Genomic DNA, 23790 nt, shown 5'->3' with positions numbered 1-23790 from the left:
TACTTATATCTATGTAAACTGCTTTGGGAACTTCTGTTGAAAAAAGGTAAAGTGTGCTGTCGAGTCGGTGTCAACTCCTGGCGACCACAGAGCCCTGTGGTTGTCTTTAGTAGAATACAGGAGGGGTTTACAGCAGAAATATAGGAAGATGCTGAAAGGCATCATCTCATACTGTGTGGGAGATGGCAATGGTAAACCCCTCCTGTATTCTACCAAACACAACCACAGGGCTCTGTGGTCACCAGGAGTTGACACCGACTCAACAGCACAACTTTACCTTTTATTCAAAGAAAGTCTGAAGGGAGGCCATTCCTACAAATTGCCTACAGGAACTAATTAAATATCAAGACAGTCTGAGAAAGTATGAGTCAGAGCAGATGTACTTCTTACAATAATAACAAAGGTGTGAACATTCATGCTCTCCATAGTTCTGGCCCTGAAACTGGCTCAGTCCCTTTTTCAAAACAAACATGCCAGATAAAACCAAACGGGAGAGAGAAGCACTCTGTAGTTCCGCTCTGTAGTCTTATAAAGCATAGAGGGAGAGCAGCCTGGATCCTGCCTTGCTTTTGGGATCGCTGGTCAATGAACTATGGTTGGGCCTGCTGCACTGTCAACATGCTGGAAGTTTCTACTGCCTGGACAGGCCTTAATCAATGGTGAACTCAACTCAATGAAGGGCAGCAATAGGTTGGTTACTCAACTCAAAGGTCACCAATAGGTTACTTCTCCTGTGATACTGCAATCAAGTGTTCTGCTGCAATCCTGTTTGCAGCATGGGAGTAAACTAGTATTGTAGGGAGAGGAACACCCAATAGTCTCTCTTTTGCTTGGACTGGAAGAAGAGCCAGGTAGGAAGCTGTGAAGCATCTGAAGGGAGAAGGCAGAGGATGTGTGGACTGATAAACAGAACTTGAAGAAAGAGTACATGGAGGGGAGATGGACAATTAAGGTGGGGCAGAATACAAGGGAAACATTCTCAACAACAGTCACACGATAGGAGGGTGAATGCTGTTGGCCGTGAAGGTAGGAGGGAGAAGTCAAGAAGGATGAAAGAAGCAAAGCAGTATTCAGACATCTGAATAAATTATGAGTACACAGGGGTAGAAAGGAGTGTGCGCGGTTGTGGGGGTTTCCAACTTGAGTCTCCAGCTGTTGGGTTACAACTCCCATCATCCTCAGTCACTATCGCCTTTGGCTGTGCTATTGTAAGGAAGGGATGGAAAAGGCTTTGAAGGCTGGAGAACTCTGCGAGGGGACCAAGCAAGCATGCACTGCCAAAGTTATACCTGAAGAGAATTCCTATACCTAGAGCCCTTTTCACACTCTATGTTCAACCCTCATACAAGTGTACAGTATAACACAGGTACAGATCCGTCCACAGTAGTTATTCACATTGTGTTGAATGTACGTACAGCTGTAGTACACTTATCTGTGCCATGTGTCTGAGGGGCGTGTACCCAGGACAGGTTCACTTTTAAAATGGAAGCCGGTAGTCATTTACACAAAAACATGTACAAGTGTACAGGCATCTGTAATACTCATACAGCATAGTGCCTGAACAGGGCTTAAGAGTTGCATAGCAGTGAAAATCACACCAAATGCCACTTCCCTGGTTATTACAGCAGGGGAAGTCTCTTCTCTGGGTGAAATCCTCCTTTTGTCAGAGTTCTTGGGGACCTCTCAGAATCTGGACTGGGGCACTTTAAGGAGCCGTGCTGCCCTAGATGAAGCTGGGTGTTCGGTTTCAAAAGCCGGTCATCGTGGAGGGAAGGCAAGTGACTTGGGCCAGCTTCCTTTCGCAGGCTTGTTCTGTAGAGAATGAGACGCTCGAGAATGGCAAGAGGGAAGAGAATGACCTGTGGTGTGGCCTGCCTTGGCATGGCTTCTCCCAGGGTTGTAGCTATAATTGAGTGGATGGGTTCAAAGAACCTGAGCTCCTGAGGGGCCCCTCAGCTCCTTATCATCTTCATTATCTCCCTCACTCCTAGGGGCTGCTGGAGCAGGGGCGTAACTATAATAGGGCAAGGGAAGACAGTTGTCTGGGGGCCCATTGCCTTAGGGGCCCCCCTAGAGGCAAATGACATGACTGACTCCCCCAGCCGCGCACCCGCCCGGGCTTCCTTCAGTTGTATTCATCCTCCCAAATTGATGTGAGTGTTAAGACCTGGAGCTACAAGAACAGCATGTCTTTCTCTAGTACCATTAAATGACTTGCATCATCCACAAGAACTGAGCTTCAGTGAGTGGGGGCCATTTTAAAATCTTGTCTCTGGGCCCACTCCAACCTTGCTACGCCCCTGTGCTGGAGAGAGGTGTGAACAAAGGCCCCGCCCCTAGCTACGCCCCTGGCTTCTCCCTCCACAGCAGTGGCACTTCTGCCTCCAGAGAGGTGCATTGGCTGGCACTGTGAAAGTCACAGCTGGGAGAAAGAATGACTCAGGCCCCTCCTTCCACCAGCCTACACTTCATAGATTGAATGCAATTGATGGCTCTAGGTTTGAAGCCGCTAGGACTGCTGCTATCTGAGGATATGCAGACAATAATCTGAGTGTTTGAGGGATGAACATCTAGAAGGAAACCAGCAATACAGCATCGTGGGATTGAAACCTGAGGACCCCATCAATAACAAACACGAGGAGGTGACATCAGCTCAAAACCGGATCTCTAAGTTGGGCAGCTGTATAGGGCTTTGTATTATTATCCATTCAGTTAAGCCACTCAGTTTACTGAGTGGATCCAACTGAGTGGATTTCAGTCATCCACTCAGATCCCCATCGCTTGTGGAGATCATCTGGAGAAGTCCATCTCCAGTTACCTCTGGTACATCTGGTGGAGGCTCAGAACCGGGCCTTTTCTGTAGCTGCTCCTGGCCTATGGAATGCACTCCCAGCAGATTTCCAGTTTAGGCTCACTGTCAGCCTTTAAGAGAGCCCTAAAGACTTGTTTGGCCTGGCCTTCCAAGCCTTGTAAAGCGTTGTTTTTTAAAGGTATTTTAATTGGTTTTCAATGGTTTTAATTGTTTTTATATTGGTTTTAGCACTATGTTTTTAATTGTGTGTTTTTATGTCTTTTAAAAGTTGTTGCACACCTCCCAGAGCCTCTGGATGGGGCGGTTTATAAATGTAATAAACAAACAAACCACTGTAACGCAGTAGATTGATTTGTACCATTACTTCTGGCATTACTTGAATATAATTTGTTCCTCCTTTGGTTTCTTATAGCACTGAATTCTCAGATCAGTCCTTACATGCTCCTTCTGCAGCAAGGAGAGCTACCTTCTACATCAAAGAGTGGTCTGCAGTTCCGGTGACAATGAAAGAGTAAGACCTGGGTATGTTTATAATATCTGTTACTCTTAGGGCTGGAAACTCACCATGCAGCCTGATCCCCAATAAACAAGTTATTTTCATAGTTTTCCTGTAAGCCCCTACTAGTATGAGTTGCTTTGAATATACTTTTTTTCCCCTTTCTGGAGCAAAGTAACCAGCTAATTCAGTAAAGAGAAAACATCAACCCAAATCTAGAGTGAAAGATCAGCAGCAGTGCCATGCAAATGTTGTAATCATTCCCATTTTTGTGATGGCTTTGATACTCTGTTTACATAACCATGACCTACAGCTGGAATGCTACACTCACATCACTCCAAAAAGACACTCCACCCCCCTTTTTAAGGGGGTCCTTTGTTGGTATGTTAACCACAAAAAAGCATTTTTGTTACAATTTTAATGGAGTATTTTCTCTCGGTTAACCCCCCTTTTCTGTGTAGCATGCTGTCCTCTTTCTGTTATAAGCCTCCTTTTTATTTTCATAGAGCTCTTTTCTCTTTGCATCCCATAGCAAACACACACATCCACTCTGCCCCCACCACATCACCACAGGTCTGCAACCTTATCTGTTTGCCCACCCACAGGTCTCTCTGCCTTCTTCGCAACCTCTTCGTTTCTGATTTTTTTCTTCCTTCAGTCCAAGTTGTTGCCCTCATTATTCCCTTCCACTTACCTTTTCTCAGCATTCATAGGTGTTTGTGTGCTTTCACTTTCAAAGCAATTCACACCAATGCAGGAGTCTCAGATGCAGGTGGGTCCAAGCAATACAATTCACTGGTTGCAACAGGCTAGAACAGGCCTGCTCAGCTTGGGCCCCCCAGCTGTTTTGGGGCTACAACTCCCATAATCCCCAGCAACAGTGGCCAATAGCCAGGGGTTATGGGAGTTGTAGGCCAACATCTACAGGAAGACTGAAATTGAGCAGGCCTGGGCTAGAAAGATTAGCAGCCATTCCATCATATGCCTCTGAATCCAGGGAGAGGAGGAAGAACAGCAGTGGAGGCATCTTCCCATCCCTACTCTCAATTTTATTTTTACACGTATATCCCACTCTTCTTCCAAGGAGCTCAGAGCAGTGTACATGGTTATTTTTATCCTCACAACCACCCTGTGATGTAGGTCAGACTGTAGGATACATGACTGGCCCATATGCCTTTGGGGAGCCCACAGGCAAGAGGTGGGCATGTCCTTTCTCTTGCTGTTGCTCTCCTGCAACTGGTATTCAGAAGCATCTTGCCTCTGAGGCTGGAGATAGCCCATAGACACCAGACTAGTAGCCATTGATAGGCCTCTCCATGGATTTGCCCAAGCCCCCTTTAAAGCTATCCAAGTTAGAGGCCATCACATCCTAAAAAATTCCATTTATTAGTGATGTGCTATGTGAAAAAGTACTTCTTTTTGTTGGTAACAAATTTCCTGAACTTCAGTTTTGTGAGATGACCCCTGGTTCTAGTGTGGTGAGAGAGAGTGAAAGAAATTTCTCTCTGTCCACTCTCTCTACTCTGTGCATAATTTTATACACCTCAATCATGTCTCCCCTTAGTCACCTCTTTTCCAAACTAAAGAGTCCCAGATGCTGTAGCCTAGACTCCGAAGGAAGGTGCTCCAGGCCCCTGATCATCTTGGTTGCCCTCTTCTGCACCTTTTCCAGTTCTACAGTGTTCTTCTTAAGATACAGTGACCAGAACTGTATGCAGTAATCCAAATGGGGCTGCACCATAGATTTGTATAAGGGCATTATATTAGCATTTTTATTTTCAATCCCCTTCCTAATGATTCCTAGCATGGAATTAGCTTTTTTCACAGCTGCCGCACACTGAGCCAACAATTTCAACAAGCTGTCCACCACGACCCCAAGATCTCTCTCCTGGTCAGTCACTGACAGCTCAGATCCTATCAGCATATATATGAAGTTGGGGTTATGCATCACTTTACACTTGCTTACATGAACCACATTTGCCATTTTGTCACCCACACACCCAGTTTGGAGAGATCCTTCTGGAGTTCCTCCTGGTCTGGGCAAGGTCTGGAACCTACCTGTGAAAACGGCATTTTACTAGCTTTTGTGACTTAGTCTGGGAGTGTCATGTCAGTCAGTAAGTGAGGCCCCAACAGCGTTATATTACATATACCAGTGAATTGCTCTCTCTGGGTGCGCACATGCACACATACTTTTCATGGTTTAATTTTTGGTTCCTTAATTATCCATAGAGTAGATTGAAGGCTCATTTTAAATAAATTTTCTTCCCTGACACCGCCGTGGAAGTGTTGATAGCAGGTCTTGCAGTTCAGTTCTACAGCTCTACACCTGTGAAAACTGGGAGTGTGAGGCCGGTGGTGAAAATTATCAGTAATCAGATACCTATGTATTCAGAACACTGCCACTAGAGGGCAGCAGACAATTGAGTACACAGCTAGTAAGGCAGAGCTAGCCCAGGGCATGAGCCCATGAAATCTACCACATCACACTAACAGAAGGGATAGTTGCTGAGGAGGCTTCACTGGGCAAGAGGCAGAGAAGCAGAAATAGATGCACTCAGACAGGATGGGAAGGTGGAGGTGTCGATGGAACTTGTTTTGGCATGAAGAATTCTTATGCTGTTGTCTGCCCTGAACCTTCAGGATCGGGGAAGCCAAAAGTCTACATTTAAGTAAATGTGGCACAAGACAATCTTCTCCCAATATCACATTGTGGATTACTTAAGACAGTGAAGCCTGCCATGTAAACATATAAGGTGGCAATCATCAAGGGAGCAGAGTCTGCTGGTGTGTGGAATACTGGGATCAGATATATTGGAATGAGCACGTGATCCTTAAAGATAGCCCCTGCAATGACATTGTTTAGTTTCCAACTAACGTAAGCAGAGTAGCTCCATAATAACAGTTTCAAAATTCAGTCTGGTCTGCTCCTGTGAGATATGACAAAAGACCTCCAAAACCAGGGATCAACAAATTTGGGCTTAGTTCACAAGACAGCTGCTGTTTGTGGTTGCCACCAATACCCTCTCCTCCCATAAAATCCTTTCTGACACACAGAGGGAATAAAGAGAAGAGGTTCTATCATTTGTATGTGGCAATGGTAAGAAAGAGCGGGAACCTCCTGGGATTCCTGCTGTTTCTTGCCTTCTCAAAATAACGGTAGTGGAAATGAGACCTCTGAGGAAATATGGGTGGTGCTGGGTGTCCTGCTCGCCAGAGAGCTAGGGAAACTTGCTGCTGGCAAGTGGATCTATGGATGCCTGTCTGAAACCATGCTTGGGATTCCTGGGGGATTTCAACCTGACATTACTAGAGCTGGCCCACTCTGATTTTACTAGAGTTGCCAGTAGGGATGTGCATGAAACAGATTTTGTGTTGTTTCGAGCTCGAAATGAAATGCAGAGGGCCAAACAGTTTTGTCAAAACAGTGGCCAACCCCAGTTGTTTTGACCAAACGCTAAACATTTTGAGTGATTCGGCCATAGTTCCTCTCTGCATTGCTTCCCCCTTGAAAATGGAAGTGTTTGGTAAGGTCAGTTTTACTTCTCTTGCCTTACCACAATGCAGAAAAATGTATTTTTAAAGAGGAAGAGGAGAGCTGGTCTTCTGGTAGCAAGCATGACTTGTCCTATTAGTTAAGCAGGGTCCACCCTGGTTGCATTAGAATGGGAGACCACATGTGAGCCCTGTAAGATATTTCCCTCAGGGGATGGTGGTAGGTAGCACCCATCATGCCCTACCACATAGCCCACTTTGGTGTCTCTAGGAACTACCCATGGGGAACAACGGGGTGTTTTTAATTTCCCCATTGTTCCCTATGGCCAGAACAAGCTGCATTCACAAAGTGCCATGCATTTTGCAACCCTGCCCTGAAAAACACTGCAGAAGCACACAGTAAAAGGGAATCTCTCTCTCCCAACACACACATCTCAAACATAGTCAAAATGGCCAAAGAAGAATCACTGATCCAGAATCCACTGCCTGCACTATAGTAACATCATTAGCATAAGTCACTCTCACACACAATTACATATATTCCTAGCATTGCAACAGCTGCCATAACAGCACCCTTAGCAGCAAGCATAGCCTTAAGCTCAACTAGAGCAACTTCAGCCACATTTTGACTGAGTACACCTTGCAGTGCAGATTGCAGAGCAGATCAGAGCAGTGAATGAAGCACAAGTTAGTCTCAAGGCCAGACATAGAACTCATCACAGCTATCACCAAGAAATTTCTCTCTCTCTCTCTCTCTCTCTCTCTCTCTCTCTCTCTCTCTCTCACTCACACACACACACACACCCACCCACCCACCCCTACCTGCCACTGTACATTTCTCACCACAACACTATCTCAAACAAGCCACAACTCAAGGAAGGCAGGCACCCAAATTTTGCCTTTGTCGGTCTGAGATCCAGCAAAACCAGATTATAGAAGCAATAGCACAACATATTGTACTCAGTGCTGAGAAAAACACAAAATCAAACCTACCTTCCTCCTCTTCTGATGTATCCTCTTCAAGAGAGTCCCTTTGAATAGATGTTGAAATTCCTTCCAAAAGTGTTTCCCTCTCTTTCCCCCGCCCCAGCCAATGGGGGTACAGCTGCCTAGGTCAACACTTGATTTGTATGATAAGCCAACCAATCAGCAAGGAGATTGCAAACCATTCAGAAGCCAGTGCCAGAAAACCAATTAGCAAGGGAAAAACAGCTTGAAATGTCTCAGTTGAAACGGTACGCTGTTGTTCTGCTCCAAGCTCAAAACAGGCCCTTTTCAAAGAGGGTGTTCTGTTTTGAGTTCAAAACGTCCCATTTCAGGTCAAAACAGAACTTGCTTAATGAACTCAAAGAGTGGAGCCACATATTTCCACAAACAGGTTAAAGATCCCTCATGATCTGCATTATTGGTGAGTTTCCTCTACAGTTATTAGAAAAGACCCATATACATCCATTCCTTTTGGCTGCTTTATTGAATACATAGGATTTTCTTTGAACAGAGCTCTTTTATGTAACATTGTAAAAAGTGTATTACTACAGTTTCTCTGGCATGCTAGTAACAGATGTATACTGAACCATTGCATTATAAACTAATTCCATGCCAATCACCTAGAGAGAGGAGGAAATTTTTTTAAAAGTTACTCAGGCTGCATCCTACAGGAAACTCATACCAAAGCTTTTCAGCACAGTAGCTGTTCATCTTAAACTGGGTAACAAAGAACTTTAGCCTCGTTCCTTTGTAATATATATTTATATCTATATCTATATCTCCAAGCCCCCTAAGACAATTGTAACAGAAGTGAGTCTGTCAACTTACTTTGGGTCCCATATATAGATATTTATAAAATCTAGTAAGTTCTAAATATTTCTGTAGTTTAAGAGGAAGAGGAATTTCAGCCCACCTTGACCTTCTTAATGCTGCTAAAGTTTGGATTACTTGCCAGCTGTACAGTATTCTTCTATAAATTCCTGGAATTGTTTGAATGCTGGATTTTGTTTGAGATTTGGCCAAGATAGTTCAGGTGCCAGTAATTGCACATGGGCGCAATACAGACAGGCTGTCATCTGTCCTTATGAAGCCTCTTTAATAAATACATTTCTCTGTATTGTGGCAAGGCCACTAAGAGGCGAGATAAGTAAATCTGACCTTACCAAACACTTCTGTTTTCAAAGGGGAAGTGACACAGAGAGGAACGATGATGATGATGATGATGATGATAAGAAGCAGCAACAGATTGGATCTTTAGACAATCAGTGTACAGAAGAGGAGCTAGAGAAAGATGGGATCAAAGACAGCTACCTCTCCTGACTGTCCCCATGTTTGTGTATCTTTTAGGAATGACAGAAGTGCTGAGCAAGGTCACTGGGAAAGGCAGCCGAGGACCATCATGGCTGAAGGCTTAGTTTTATTTGGCCCAGTTCAGTTCCAGGGAAATAACTAGGTTGGAGTGGGCCTGGGGACAAAAAGTGAAGAAGGGCCCCTGCCTCCCCACCTTCTAGCTATGCCCCTGCCCCAGTTCTCCAACACAGAAAGAGTGCCTGTACCAGTGGTCACTACTGAATATATTGGCCTATTAGTACCTTTATGGAAAACAAGAGGACCTACTTGAATGTTTGGGAGCAAAGACCATGCTCCCTCTTACAATGTGCTCTACTGACACGCTATACAGGTTTAACACCTTCTCTGCACTTCTTGCACACTTGAGCAGTTTCTTGCTCTTCACCCCTGCAACCCATAATCATTAGCTTCAATATTTTGCACTTGGGGATTTTTAATAAGACTTTTAGTGTAGGATCTGATGATACAATATGAGAGTTCTAATGAAAAACAACCACCAACAACTATGGAGAGGATATCGCTAATCCAGTGGTGGGGAGGGGGAACATGTCAGAGGAAACTGTCACAGTGTTTTATACAGATATGGTTATGCTCTCTGCTAGCTATAGTTTCAGTGGTGGCTGAAAGCATGGATCTGTGTTACGGGAAAGGGGGGGGGGATTATACTGATGTGAGCCTGGTGGGTTACACCCCATTATGGCCAACTGGAAACGTAGTGTCCTCAAGGGCCTGTGAAACAGCCATGGTTGGCTGCCCAGCTAGCAAGGAAGAGGTGGACCAGTGATACACTGGAAAGCAGCAGATGCTGTTACTGTATTATTCATACATTTGCAGGAATAGGTGAAACAGCCCTGTTCTTTGCGAAGGTCAGTCTGGAGGAGCTCAGCATTGGCAAAGCGTTCAATAATGGAAAGATGACGACGTCCAAACGACGAGATCAGCTTCTCACTGGGAATGGACAAGTGCTCCAGCTCCCTGCCCAAAGCCAAAGCCCTTGGGCCCAAAGTTCTTGGCGTAGCAGGCTGCAGGAGAGGAGAAGAAAAGGTCAGTAGTTATCTGGGAAAAGAGAAGCTGTCGCATCACTTGACAGCTTGAGTATTGGCTTAAGGAGGAACCAGAAGATTTAAGGGCCTGAACAAGGATCAGTGGGCAAGTGTCACTCTGAAAGTAGTACAGTTATACCCAGGTCTGGTCTCTTGCTTCGGGGACAAACTGCATGTGGCGATGGTCAGTCCCCACCACCCAACATTTTCTCTTCTCTATTTCAGTACTACAACCTGCAGCAACTGGTGGGGGTGGGAAAGAGGAGAGACTTCTAATGGGAAAAATCACAGATGTATATGAGGGTAAAGCAGACCGCCCCCTCCCCCTGTCTTCCACTGAAGACTGTAAGCTCTATGGCTAGATTTCATTAAATGACACAAAACTGGGGATGGGGCCACAACTAAGAGGTACAGCATCTGCTTTGGATGCAGTTTCAATCCCTGGCATCTCCAGGTAGGGCTGGGAAAGACTCCTACCTGTAATCCTGGAGAGCATCTGCCAGTCAGTATAGGCCGGGGTGCATAACTCAAATGTCCCCGTGGCCCAGAACCAACCAAGACTTGGTGTGTGGGGAATGAGGTCAATTTTCAGTACATTAATTGTTACATCCAAAGTAAAAATATGAAAGTTTGGGGGCAGAAGGCTGGAGTCAGGGGGAAAGAGGGATGGCATGGTTGGGTGAGCAATCTGGTCTCCAGCAGCCAACTGCATTGAGTTGCTGCTGCTTGTCAACAGGACTAGCAAAGAGCTCCTCATAGTTCCTGCTACTGGTGCAGGATAAGACTACCTGGGGGCCAGCAAAGAGAGAGAGAGAGGAGTCCCTGTGGGCCTGATCTAGCCCCAAGGCCTTATATAGTGCACACCTGGTGTAGACAGTACTACACAAATGGACCAATGGTCTGACTCAGTACATGGCCGCTTCCTATGTTTTATGATGCAACAAAGCATTAAATGTAGTTTGGTCCTCAGACACGCAAGGTAAGATGCTGAAATGAAAAGGTTTCTATACACACACCACGTATCGTTAGACATGATCGCCAGGTGTGGGAAGCAGATAATGTCTTCTTCACAATCATGCTGTGAAGTCAGTGGCACAGCTGGGAATAGGAGGAGGATCCAGGTTTCGATCTCTGGTGCTCTCCTGAACATCTAGATGTTCACTGAGCCTAACACCACCTTCTGCACCAGTTCTGCTTCTTACTTAGCCCCCCGAGACCATCTGGAGAGGGACAGAATACCCCATGTGTTTGCATGCATGCTATTTGGTAAGTGATCAGCAACTAATCATCACTCACCCTGCACTAGTCACGCAATAAGACACATCAGATTCTTACCTTTGCAGTAGATTTCACCATCCTTATCAGCCAAAGTAGTGGACTCCAGGCCCTTGCCACACTTTGCACATCGGAAACAAGATTTATGCCATGACTGAGGAAAACATAGGAAGCCATTATTAGAGTAAGAGCACAGAAAAGGATTCATAGTTATGAAAACAAATGCTGGCCTCTGACATTAGGTCCTGTCAGGTATTTTTGGACAAACGACATGTTCCTTTTAACGTCTGCTTGGACCTACTGGTCTTGGGGCAGTTCTCAAAATCGTAGCCATGGTGGGTCCAATCTGAACCGGGACTGTGGAGAACACAAAGGGTTTAAGCCCCTCACATCTAATGTACATACATCTAATGAGACAGGTTCTTGTCTCTAAAAGATCACGCCACAATGACTAGTGCCATAAGATTACTTTCTTGCTGCAATAAATTAGCCTGGGTGTTCTGACAGAAGCTAAGTTGTGAATGTCATTATAAACCCCATTTGAACACCATCCAGTTAGGGTTGTACTGTCCTATGAATTTCTGGGATGCATTGCCAGTTAGGGCACATTATAAATTCCATATGTAGACATAGTGTCCATGCAGCAATGAGTGACAAGTGCACACGTGTCCATTTCACCATGCACTTGGGGTGGGGGAAGGAAGCCTCTAATCAGCAGTAGGATTGCACCACATCTCTGTTGGTTGGTTGGTTGGTTGGCTTCTGAATTCACATGGTTGACACTGAGCTAGTGCTTCAGGGTTCTGTTCTTGCTATCCGCCTTACCTTCCCAGGTCCTTACCTTCCCAGCTCCAACCACCTTCTCTGCAGCATATACAGCTTGCCCACAGCGGGGACAGCCATCCGCACCGCCCACCTTCTGAGCCATCTTTGATGCGTTGGGATTGTTGGTGGGCTGATGAGGCTGAGGGCTGTGGGGTCCAGACAGGGACACAGTCATTCTACATTTGCATGTGTGAATAAATACCCACCTCCTTATTTTACAGCTGTGTGTCAGACCTGCATTTTAACATAGGTTTGCTATTATCATACCTAATTAACCTCCAGACTGGATTACTGCAATGTGCTCTATGTAGGGCTGCCTTTGTATGTAGTCCGGAAACTACAGCTGGTTCAGAATGTGGCAGCCAGGTTGGACTCTGGGTCATCTCAGAGAGACCATGTTACTCCTGTATTGAAGGAATTATACTGGCTGCCGATAAGTTTCCAGGCAAAATACAAGGTGCTGGTTATAATCTATAAAGCCCTAGACAGCTTGGGCCCTGGGTATTTAAGAGAACGTCTTCTTCATCATGAACCCCACTGCCCACTGAAATCATCAGAAGAGGTCTATCTGCAGTTGCCACCAGCTCGTCTGGTGGCTACTCTGGGATGGGCCTTCTCCGCTGCTGCTCCAAAGCTTTGGAACGCGCACCCTGCTGAAATAAGAGCCTCCCCATCTCTGACAATTTTTTAAACGTCTTTAAAGACACATCTGTTCACTCAGGCTTTTAATTAAATACTGTTTTAATAGTTTTAACATTGTTTTAAAGTATTGTTTTAAAATTTTAAATTGTAATGTTTTAACTTTTTGCTGTCATTTATTTTAACCAAAGTTTTAATTGTTGTTGTTGTCATTGATTTGTTTTAACTAATGTTTTAATTTCTCTGTGTTTTTTTTGTTGTAAACCACTGAGAGATGTAAGTTTTGGGTGGTATAAAAATGTGTCAAATAAAAAAAAAATAAACTTAGGATTTTATTTATACTGGCATTTGGAGATTAACCCTAGGGATTTCAGGACTGTTTTGTAGGTTTCTGCCCGAAACATTTTGGAGGCCATTGTAAAGGCCTCCGAAACGTTTTGGCACTGGGGTGGGATTCGGTGCTTCGGCACCGGCGGAGGTAGTACTTTAAGGGTGGGGGAGGGTGTACTCATCCCCCCGCCGCATTTCCCCCGCCGGCGCTCTCCAAATTTCAAGCCCCTCGGGGTGGCAGCGTTCCTCCCTGCCACCCCATTCCCCCCGTCGGCCGGAAGTGGCCGGAAGTTGTGAGCACGCGTGCGCCCGTCATGCACGTGCACGACGGGCGCTTGCAACTTCCGGCTGATGGGGGGGAACGGGGCGGCAGGGAAGAACGCTGCCGCCCTGAGGGGCTTGAAATTTGGAGAGCGCCGGCAGGGGAAACGCGGCGGGGGGGTGAGTACACCCTCCCCTACCCTTAAAGTACTACCCCCGCCTGTGCCGAAGACTATTCGGGCACATCCCTACTGTTTTGCCTCAGTGAGGACTGCACAATGCCAGCCCTCCAGCAGCTGTTGGACTACAACTCCCAATATCCTCAGACGCAATGGTCAATAGTCAGGGATTATGGGAGTTGTAGTCCAACATCTGCAGGAGGATAAAAGTTGTGGTCTAAATAGATAATATTTATTTTTGTTTTGTTGTTACCTAGCAAGAGCCCCTGAGATGGGGTAGGCCATACATTTAAACAAATATGCAACTTATAATAAAGTTAGAGAGTTGCACTTCTCTGAGCCAAGAATTACCATGCTTGAGATGACAATATGAATTAGAGATTGGTCAGATTCCATTTTTCTTAAGGTTAACCAGCATGGTGACTTTTCCACACATGGAAGAGCATTTTGACATTTTAAAAAGTGCCAGGCCAGCATGATCTTTAAGTTATAAGGTCTTCTCCAGGGACCGCTCTCCTCTGGGGGTGAGTGAGAAGTAAAACCTCTCTCTACCACCTGTAACAGAGGAAATGGGCCCTTTGTTACTAGATGCAGGCAAAGGTGAAGATTCCAACTCACTCATCATGTTTGATTCCCAGGCCTTCTCCCTTGTCCATGCTCAAGGTCCCTGCTCCCTGGCCATATCCATAGCCTTTTGGTCCATACTTCTTCCCGTAGCATGACTTGCAATAGATCTCCTCTCCATGCACAGCCACAGTGGTGCTGTCCAAGTTCTTTTTACAAACCACTGCAGGAATGGGAGAAGGGAGAGGAAGGGAAACATAAGCAAACATCATTTAAGAGCGTAAGTCCCAGAACTTCTTCCTAAATAGACAACTGTGGAGATTTCGTTAAGGCCATTAACATATCTGCAAATACCAAGTGAATTGGGGTCAAACTAGATGTGAAGCAGATTTGTAATCAGGATCTCCTCAAGTCTGAAGAAGGGCCTTTTAAAAAAAACACAGAAACTGATTAGCAGCCCTAGCTGGTTGCTTTGAAGACTGGGCCTGTGGCACTGAGGAAGGAGTTAACCCTTTCCTCCCATGCCATTTCCCCAGTCTAAAGTCTCATCCTTGAAGCTGATGTTAGTTCCACAAAGGAGCATTCAGATTGGGGAAATTATATGGGAGGAGGGAGGGTTAACTTCCTTCCTCAACATCATGGCCTCAGTCTTCTGTGCAATTTTGTGTGCCTGATAATTAGTAAAACAAAACAAAAAATGCAGTAGATCCTGGTCACTGATCTCCCACATTATTTTTTAAAAGTTATATCCTGCTAACTTGCACCAAGTGTCTTAGGAACATATGAAGCTACTATATACTGAGTCAGACCATTGGTCTACCTAGCTCAGTATTGTATTCACAGACTGGCAGCTTGTCCAAGGTTGCAGGCAGGAGTCTCTCTCAGCCCTATTGATAGTCTATCCTCCCCTGCTCGATCTCCTTCGGAGAGTTGAAAGCCAGATCTTCTGTCTAGTATGGCTCACAGCGTCCTTCCCTTTGGCCCATGCGGTAGCATTTAAGGAGGCTGAGCGGGGAGGCCTAGCCCTACCTGCCCTGCAACCCTATTTTGTAACTGAATTCATGTCCTACAATTTTGGAAACTGGATTTTCGTGAATGTCCATAATATGTCCAACCTCCTGCAAAAAACCTGGGTCTCGCTTTTTGCTCTGCATTGGCGCAAGTCAGCATGGGGCATAGCATGATGGAAATGGGCCCTAAGGATCTTTCAATGGTAATATCACACAAGTATTAGAAATAGAACACCCAGACTACTTGAGAGATTTGTTAGTCACACTTAAAAAATGGAAGGTTGAACCGGATCTATTTAAAGGATCCTCCTCAGTTAAGCAGCTAAGGAAAACAATTTATGGAGAGATTCTAGAAGTGGGTTTCTTAAAACCTGATTTAGAACGTAAACGCTACAAACACCGCACTTCACAGTACTTGTTGCAACCCGATCACCCTATTGTTCTCTTTAAGGAGAAAAAAGTCCCTTTCCATTTATGGGAAACAAGGTGGCGCTTATACCAAGTACTGCCACTTAATGCGGCTAAGCCATGGCTCCCAGAGGACCAGCAAGAGTGCCCTAAAATCACCTGCAAACACAAAGCTAGTGAGCTAGGCAAAACATTCAGGGAAACCCACTCACATTTCTTAAAAGAGTGTGTGGTAGCCAAAAGAGTGTGGCAGGGAGTAAGCAAGCTGTTAGAGTGACCTGATTTGGAAAAAACAGACTTGGGAAGAACTAACCACGGGTTTGAGCGATAGAACCTCCTTTCGAGGTCCCAGAAAGAAACCTTCAAGGAAACGGGACGGAACAGGTGTCCTCATACTAGGGAATTGGAACGTTCCCCTTCTCGTAATCAGGTTACTAACCTGTATGTCATTTATGCAATGCTCCTGCATAGGAATAGGGAGGGAAGACGCGACCAAGAGGTTCACACAGATGAGACAGTAAATCTCTTCTGGAAAAGTTTGTATGGTTATGTGCAAAAAGACAAGAGTATCTCTTCTAAACAGTAATGGGACAAATTGTGGAAATGGACGTTGGACGTAACCCCCCCCCCCTGATTACCTGATGTGCCTTGAAATCCCCCACCCCCGAGTTACAGTACTACCTGCATATACTTCATAACCTTGTGGGTTTCCAAATCCTTGTGTGTAAATCTTTGTAGATATATGATGTACAAACAACCACTTTGTATATAATTGTGCTTTGGCAACGTACTGTATGCTTTGGTAGTTTGTTGGTTCAACAAAAAAATCTTGTCCTATCTTGGAGATGCCAGGGAGGGAACTTGGAACCTAGATACTTTTCCCAGAGCAGCTCCATCCTAAGGGGAATATCTTGCAGTGCTCACACTTCTAGTCTCCCATTCATATGCAACCAGGGCAGACCCTGCTTAACTAAGGGGACAAGTCATGCTTGCTACCGTGTTTCCCCGAAAATAAGACAGTGTCTTATATTAATTTTAGGCCCAAAAAATGCACTAGGGCTTATTTTCGGGTAGGTCTTATTTTTATTGAAGTTCAAAAAAGTTCTAGTTTGAATAGCTGGCTGCTACCCTTCTACTCAGTGTCCTTTTAGTCCATCAACTGTTACTCAGACATGACACCTCAGTTTGCTGTGTTCTTGACCTTAATCAAAAGTTATTTGTGTTTCCCCGAAAATAAGACAGTGTCTTATATTAATTTTAGGCCCAAAAAATGCACTAGGGCTTATTTTCAGGTAGGTCTTATTTTCGGGTAGGTCTTATTTTCAGGGGAGGGCTTATAATTAGCGGTACATCAGAAATTACTGCTAGGTCTTACTTTCGGGTTAGGTCTTACTTTCGGGGAAACACGGTACCACAAGACCAGCTCTCCTCGCCAAGCTCTCCTCCCCTTGTCTTCATGGCAGCTTACAATAATAAAATTAGTGGAATAACAATTATTAAATTAGTTATTGAATTAAGAGCCCCCCGCCCATCTGATAACTTTTTTAAAGTCCCTAAAGACTTGTGGGGTCTTTTCACCCTAGTGCTAGTCCCCTGCATCTGGTATTTAGAGGCATCTTGCCTCTGAGGTTGGAGGTGGCTGGTAGCCACCTCAGACTAGTAGCCATTGCTAGACCTTTCCTCCATGAATTTATCTAAACCCCTCTTAATGCCATCCAGGCTGTTGGCCATCACCACATCTTGTGGCAACAGCAACGAATTTGCAACTAAACCTACAAATACACTTGTAGTTCTAAGCCATGCATTTTTTCTGTGCATCCCAGAATGTGTCATATCTTTTTTGTAGAAAGTCCTATGTGAGATTGTTTTAGCAGAGCAAGTTCAGCAGCCCTTTTCTAGGTAATATTGCAATTCCAGCCTATGTGAAACAGACTTGACTTCTAAACTTGTGATGTGTGGAGAGGACCTGCCTGTTAGAGCTGGGAATTTAATATCCAGGCTCTTGAGCCAGCTGGTGTTTGTTGTTTTTGTCTTAATAAAAAGCTTTTGTTCTTGTTTGGCTGCTCTATACAGCATCCCATGTTTGTTTATCTTTTGTTTTTACGAGTGGTTCTTCCATCTTTGTTTATACAGTATGGGTCTGCTGATTTCTCTAGTGTCTCGTATCCTCCCTCTGAGAATCTCATATATGCAGTGTTGCTTAGCTTCTGAATAAGCTAAACTCTAGCAAGTGAAGGGAGATGTGTCTGATGTTTTATAGTGGCCTGCTAATCTCTGAAAGTGCAGAAGGAACGGTCCTTCCTTATTGTTGACCAAGGGCAACAGCTGTTCTGCAGTTTAGCAGCTGGAAGCCATGGCTCCTACTGCAGAGAGAGACATCTGAAGTAAAGATATGCTACCCTTTTAGCGCACTCCAAGCTTTTAATGTGTACCAACCTCTGGCATCTGTGTTTACTATCAAACCTCTTAGATCCGAAGTAAGTACCAAACTAGAGATGGAGAAGCTACATCTGTTGCTCATAACTGCCCCAATTCACGTATAAAAGCACAACATGAGTGGGTCCAATTGTTATACCAGATGTGAGGCAGGGTGGGAGTGCCTGAAGAAACAGTGTGGCAAAGTAAATTAGGGAAGAAGGTAACTCTTCTTAGCCATGTGTGTAGTTCTACAAACTAGAAATTACCATCCTTGCTTAATATGTGAATGAAACAGACCTAAGGAGGCTGCCCCAACATGTCTGGTTTGGTAGTAACCGAGCATGATATCTTAAGGTCTCGAATGCTTATGTCCACACTTGTTGTTTATTTCCAATTCTGGGATATGGCACATCAAATGGATATTCTAGAGCATGGCCTGTAGCCAGCAGCAGCACTGAGATGTGGAAAAGACGCCTTTTCTGCCAGGCGTTTGCCCATTTTAGAAAAAAATTAGTTTATTTGCAGAGCTCTGCCCAGGTAGGGGGGCTCATGTGTAGCATCGGGATTGGGCCCAATCCCGGTGCTGCCCCGCCAGTAGCCCAAGAATTTTATCCAGGCTATTACTGAGGTAGAAGGGTGCGAGTGTGCCCTTCTACCTCAGTTTGGGCCTGCAGCCCGAGCGTGCACACAGTTGGACAGCAAGACAGCTCGGCCGCAGGGGGATCACCCAGTGCACCGCGCTCCTGATGCAATGCATTGTGGGATGCCAGAGGATGTCTTCCTCGCTGCCAGCTTTGCCACTTGCCACGGCACCGATCATGGGTAAGCAGCAGAGATGAGGTAGGCAAAGAGATCGTGTGTGGGGAGACAGGCAGGAGCTTGCCTCTCCACCTGCCTTCCCCAGCGAGGTCGTGAGAACAGCCTCACAGCGTGGACTGGTAATCCACTTACTCCACGCAAGTTGAGGGGAGTGCCTTCATGGATTATGGGTTAGGGTTTACTTAAAAATCCACATCTTAAAATGGTCGATGGCAGGGTTTCTTAACCATGGGTCTCCAAATGTTGGACTACAATTCCCATCATCCACAGCCATGGCTTTTGTGGACAGGGATGATGGGAGTTGTAGTCCAACAACATCTGGGGACCCAAGGTTAAGAAACATTGGTTTATGGTACAAAGAAAGAGGTACACATGTGAAAAAGTTCCCCCAGAAAAAACCCTTCATTCTTACAAACAAAAAATCTTACAAATTATAGAATTACAGCATCACACATAAGCAAACTCCACTGCATGAGTGTGTGTGTGGGTTAGTAGGCCCTGTACGTATGAATGAAAATAGGGAAAGGTGTGTGGGTTAGTAGGCCCTGCTCACCCTCATGTGATTGGGAGGCCCACTATCCACTTCCACCTACAGCTCCACTGGAAATAAGGGCTACCTTCACAGCAGTCTAGCAACAAGTCTCAAATATATGTTCAGATGGAGGGACTGATAAGTCAAGTGACATGTAAAAATTGCTTCATGGCATGGCCATCGACCAAATCATAGGAACATAGGAAGCTGCCATATACTGAGTCAGACCATTGGTTTGTCTAGCTCAGTACTGTCTTTACAGACTGGCAGTGGCTTCTCCAAGGTTGCAGGCAGGAATCTCTCTCAGCCCTATCTTGGAGATGCTGCCAGGGAGGGAACTTGGGACCTTCTGCTCTTCCCAGAGCAGCTCCATCCCCTGAGGGGAATATCTTACAGCGCTCACACTTCTAGTCTCCCATTCATTTGTAACCAGGGTGGACCCTGCTTAGCTAAGGGGACAAGTCATGCTTGCTACCACAAGACCAGCTCTCCTCCCATCCTGTGGCCTTGGGTGTACATACTTTCCAAGTCTCTTGCAACTTGCATACAAGAGAGAGTAGCCTTTTCGAAACTAATGACAGCTTCTATTGGGCAGAATTTTAAGTGCTTCTTCCCCATCTATAAGTTTTAGATAAAAACAAAAATGGAAATTCACAATATGTTTGTTGTCATGCCTGAGTTGGTCTTTATGATATTTCCAGTCATGGGGAACCAGAGGACCCAAATATCGCACCATATATACAACAGAGAGCCAAAGGCTATATTACAAGTATCAACTGAAGGGCTGCCAAACCACAAACAATGCTAGAAGTGTGAAGCAAGAGGGGATAGGATTATACTGTTGTGTCATTTACGTATAAAACGCTGACACTTCCTCCCTATTAATTGGTATGCAAAGCTGTGTACAGTACTCAGTAAATGATTCAATTCAAACAAGGGATTTCAAGCTGCAGCAAACTACCTTTTGGGTTGGGTAGGGAGCAGTTCATAAAATTCAGCTAGAATCTGTATTGGTAATCTTGATCAATTACTAATATAGATGATTATTATTAGAGGTTTTAGCAAAAACAGCAATTGCATGCCTAAAATGAAGGGAGTAGGGAGAAGGAGAAGATAGCTGTTTGGCCCTTATTAACGTTGAATGACTTAATGTAAGATTCAAAATCATGACTTCTCTACAGAGGAAAACAAACTTTCAAGTGCACCAGCTTCCTGAATGATTACTGAGAACAGACCACGATTGCCCTGGATTGTAATGAGAACACACCAGCACTGAATCGGTTCCTGTTTCACTGATTAGGACAGAGAACATAGTTCATCAGTGACTCAACTGTAGAAGACAGAAGAGTAAATAAGTGGTGGGCTTGGATTACAGCAAAAACAAACACCAGATTCTTCTAAACAGCTGTTTAACAAAGTGCAAAAAACCAAAAACCAAGCCCCTCGCAAGCCTAACCTTTTTTAGCTTTCTGAGCTCATGAGTAATGTAATCTCTGCACCAGAAACCTAGAACTGAAGGCTTGAATTCGAAGGAACAGATTAGCATTTTTGTAAGGAATTTGGCAGTGGTGTCTCAAATATTTGTACACATAAGCTGAAGAAATGGAGACACTGGAATCACCATAATAATAATAATATCTGATCAAAGCCATCCTCCCTTAAAATTGGGCTTAGCTACCCAATAAGACATGCTTCTTGAAGTGACGGTGGCCTAAATGGTAGTAATTTAGAAGCTATGTGTGCTGCATGAGCACCAAATCCAATTCCAGGGCAGTTACAGAAGTGTTAGCTATTTCTGCTTGAAAAGAGTGTTCCGACTTCTAACATGCCTCCTTTCATGGCTATACATCTTGCTCCTCCTGCTGTTAATTCTTCCAAGTCAGTGAGGGAAGAAAAGCACCATATTTGGTAATAAGGATGGGAAGTTGAGTCTTAAGAGTCCCATATTTAGCTGCAAGGTATAGAGCCTGCTGCTACTGTTCCTACTCTGGCATTCCTTAGGGGAGTACTCTGTTTTGTTTTTGCATTCTTTAAGGGTAAGACATTCTTCTTCAGGCAAAGAGGAAGGTCTCTCCGCCTTCCAAAACTGTTGCACTTGAGTGTGACAGGATTTTATGCTGCCGGCTGTCACCATAAAGTCTCTCTTTGAAGGCTGCTTTCATGTTGCAATTACTTTGCAGCTATGAGGGGCTAAAAAACGAGTCTATTCCTTTTGGCCCCAGCTCTGATCTTGCCTCAGCCATCCTCTTTTACTCCAACTACAGAATCCAAGTCTGTAGGACAGGCCTGGACAGATTTTCTTTGGATCTAGGAGCCAGCCCAAAAATTTAGACGCTGGACAATGGACACTTGACAAAATTACCTGGCTTGGTGACTGACATGGTAGAAGGGAAGGTTAAACTGGTTTCTCTTTATCGCCTTTGCAAGTAACATACTGAGAACAGAGGGGACAAATAAAGCCCCCAGCGTGGTGGCTGTGGGCCACTGCCAGCCTCAGAGACATGATGCTTCTCAATATCAGTTGCAGGGGAGCAACCGCAGGAGAGAGGGCATGTAAATACCTCTTGCCTGTGGGCTTTTTATAGGCATCTGGTGGGCCACTATGTGAAACAGGATGCTGGAATGGATGGGCTTTGGGCATGATCCAGCTGGGCTTTTCTTAAAATACTGGACCTAATCCAGCAGGGCTGTTCTTACGTAAAGCCTGGGACAAAAAGATTTTATTAAATAACGATGCTTTTGAATATCCTAGTCTAGGTGCCATGGCTCCCTGGGACCTGGAATTTGTCAAGCCCTGCTGTAGGATATTAGGATGAATGGTGGCTGGAATGCATATTTGTCTTTGAGGGAGGAAAATGCGCTCCTATATCGATGAAGATGCTTATGCTGCTAGGCATTGCATAAACCAGGCACAAGCATCCTTCTAATCATGGACTGAAGTACCTCTTCAGTGGCATCTTTTCCCTCCTGCCCTTGCCAGTTCTTTCCACAACTTCATATGGACCCCAAACACTTACAGAAGTCATGTTTACTGGGATCGCCACCTATTGCCCTAGTCACTGTAGTAGTTCATCCCCTCTCTGTTTTACCTGATGTCCTGTGATTAACTTAGGGGTGGAAGTTGGCAAGCAGGATATATGGTTTGTGGCCTGATCCAAAAAGTTGACGTGAGGCACATTTGGTGGTGACACATACTTGAGCCTTCTCTGTGGTGGCCCCAGTTCTCTGGAGCTGCCTGGCTCCTGATCTCTGGCTTACTCCTCCCTCTTTAGTTTTAAGTGTAAGCTGAAGATTTGTCTATTTCAGCAGGACTTCCCTTAGATTTTTGAGTTTGATTCCGCTAATGCCTCTGTATTTAACTATTAATGTTTACTAGCTGGGCCGGGCGCAGAGCATCTACGCCTCCAACCAGCCCACCCACCACCACTGTTCCCCACCACCACCACACCAGCATGCCTGGCTTTCTAGCTAGCCGGCCAACCAGCTGCTCCCTGCCCTGCTTGCTTCTCCCCCCTCCCCCACCCCACACTTTCTGGCAGGCTGGATGGTGTCCTCTCTCCCCCCACTCCACATTTTCTGGCTTGTGGGCCAGCCAGAAAGCTGGCCCATTACCTCTTCCCACCCCCTCCTCCCAGCAGCCGGGCCAGGCTGGCCCGCCGCCTCCTCCCGCCACCTCCTCCTGGTGGCTGGGCCAGGGCCAGGCTGGCCCGCCGCCGCCTCCTCCGTCCAAACGGCGGCAGTGCCAACCCACCACCGCCATTGTCTCCCATCCCCATCGCTATCGCCCAGGCAGTTGCTCTCATGAGGGATTAGCGATGGATATGTTTAGGATTAGGAGAATATATAGATAGATGGCTGTGCCTATTCTGATTTTGTTGCTGCTGCTTTACTATATTTTATTGGGATTTTAAAATTTTATTTATTTCTCAAATTTGTAGACCACCCCAAAATTCTGTCTCTGGGTGGTTTAGATAAAACAATTGAAAACCATAGTCAGATTAAAAAGCTTGGCTGAAAAAAAGCAGGATGCTGGACTGGATGGGCTTTGGGCATGATCCAGCTGGGCGTTTCTTAAAATATTGGACCTAAAATGATTTAGCTATATTTATTGAGTTGGCTAGGATTGTCTAGTACAGTTAATAGTAGGCCGGGGTGTGGTGGGGGGAGAGAGTGTTTTGTGTTACTCAAAAGCTTATTACTTCCTTCCTGATCAAGTTCTATGAAACTTAAAAGCATGCTCCCATAAGTCTACCAACATCACTGTTCCAGTGAAAAGGTAATAACAGTAACCTTGCTTGGCCCTTCCTATAGGAAATAAAAAATATTTCTTAGTATCTCTGGCCATTA

At 45.2% G+C, this 23790-nt stretch overlaps 1 protein-coding gene across 1 annotated transcript in view; it reads right to left on the bottom strand.

The window, feature by feature from the left end:
• Positions 1 to 8255: 8255 nt before the first annotated feature.
• CSRP1 (cysteine and glycine rich protein 1) overlaps positions 8256 to 23790 on the bottom strand; it is a 32857-nt gene continuing 17322 nt past the window's right edge. The window contains exons 3-6 of the mRNA XM_053247079.1: positions 14311 to 14479; positions 12300 to 12429; positions 11519 to 11612; positions 8256 to 10162 (exon numbers count right to left, since the gene is read on the bottom strand). Of these exons, the coding sequence (XP_053103054.1) occupies positions 10086 to 10162; positions 11519 to 11612; positions 12300 to 12429; positions 14311 to 14479 (470 nt within the window). The 3' untranslated portion in view covers positions 8256 to 10085. The remainder of the gene's footprint in view (positions 10163 to 11518; positions 11613 to 12299; positions 12430 to 14310; positions 14480 to 23790) is intronic.

Source organism: Hemicordylus capensis, chromosome 4 (assembly GCF_027244095.1).
Source record: "Hemicordylus capensis ecotype Gifberg chromosome 4, rHemCap1.1.pri, whole genome shotgun sequence".
In the NCBI taxonomy this organism is placed as follows: Eukaryota; Metazoa; Chordata; class Lepidosauria; order Squamata; family Cordylidae; genus Hemicordylus; species Hemicordylus capensis.
The sequence above is the reverse complement of the archived record's forward strand: the minus strand, read 5'-3'. Positions and strand labels throughout refer to the sequence as shown.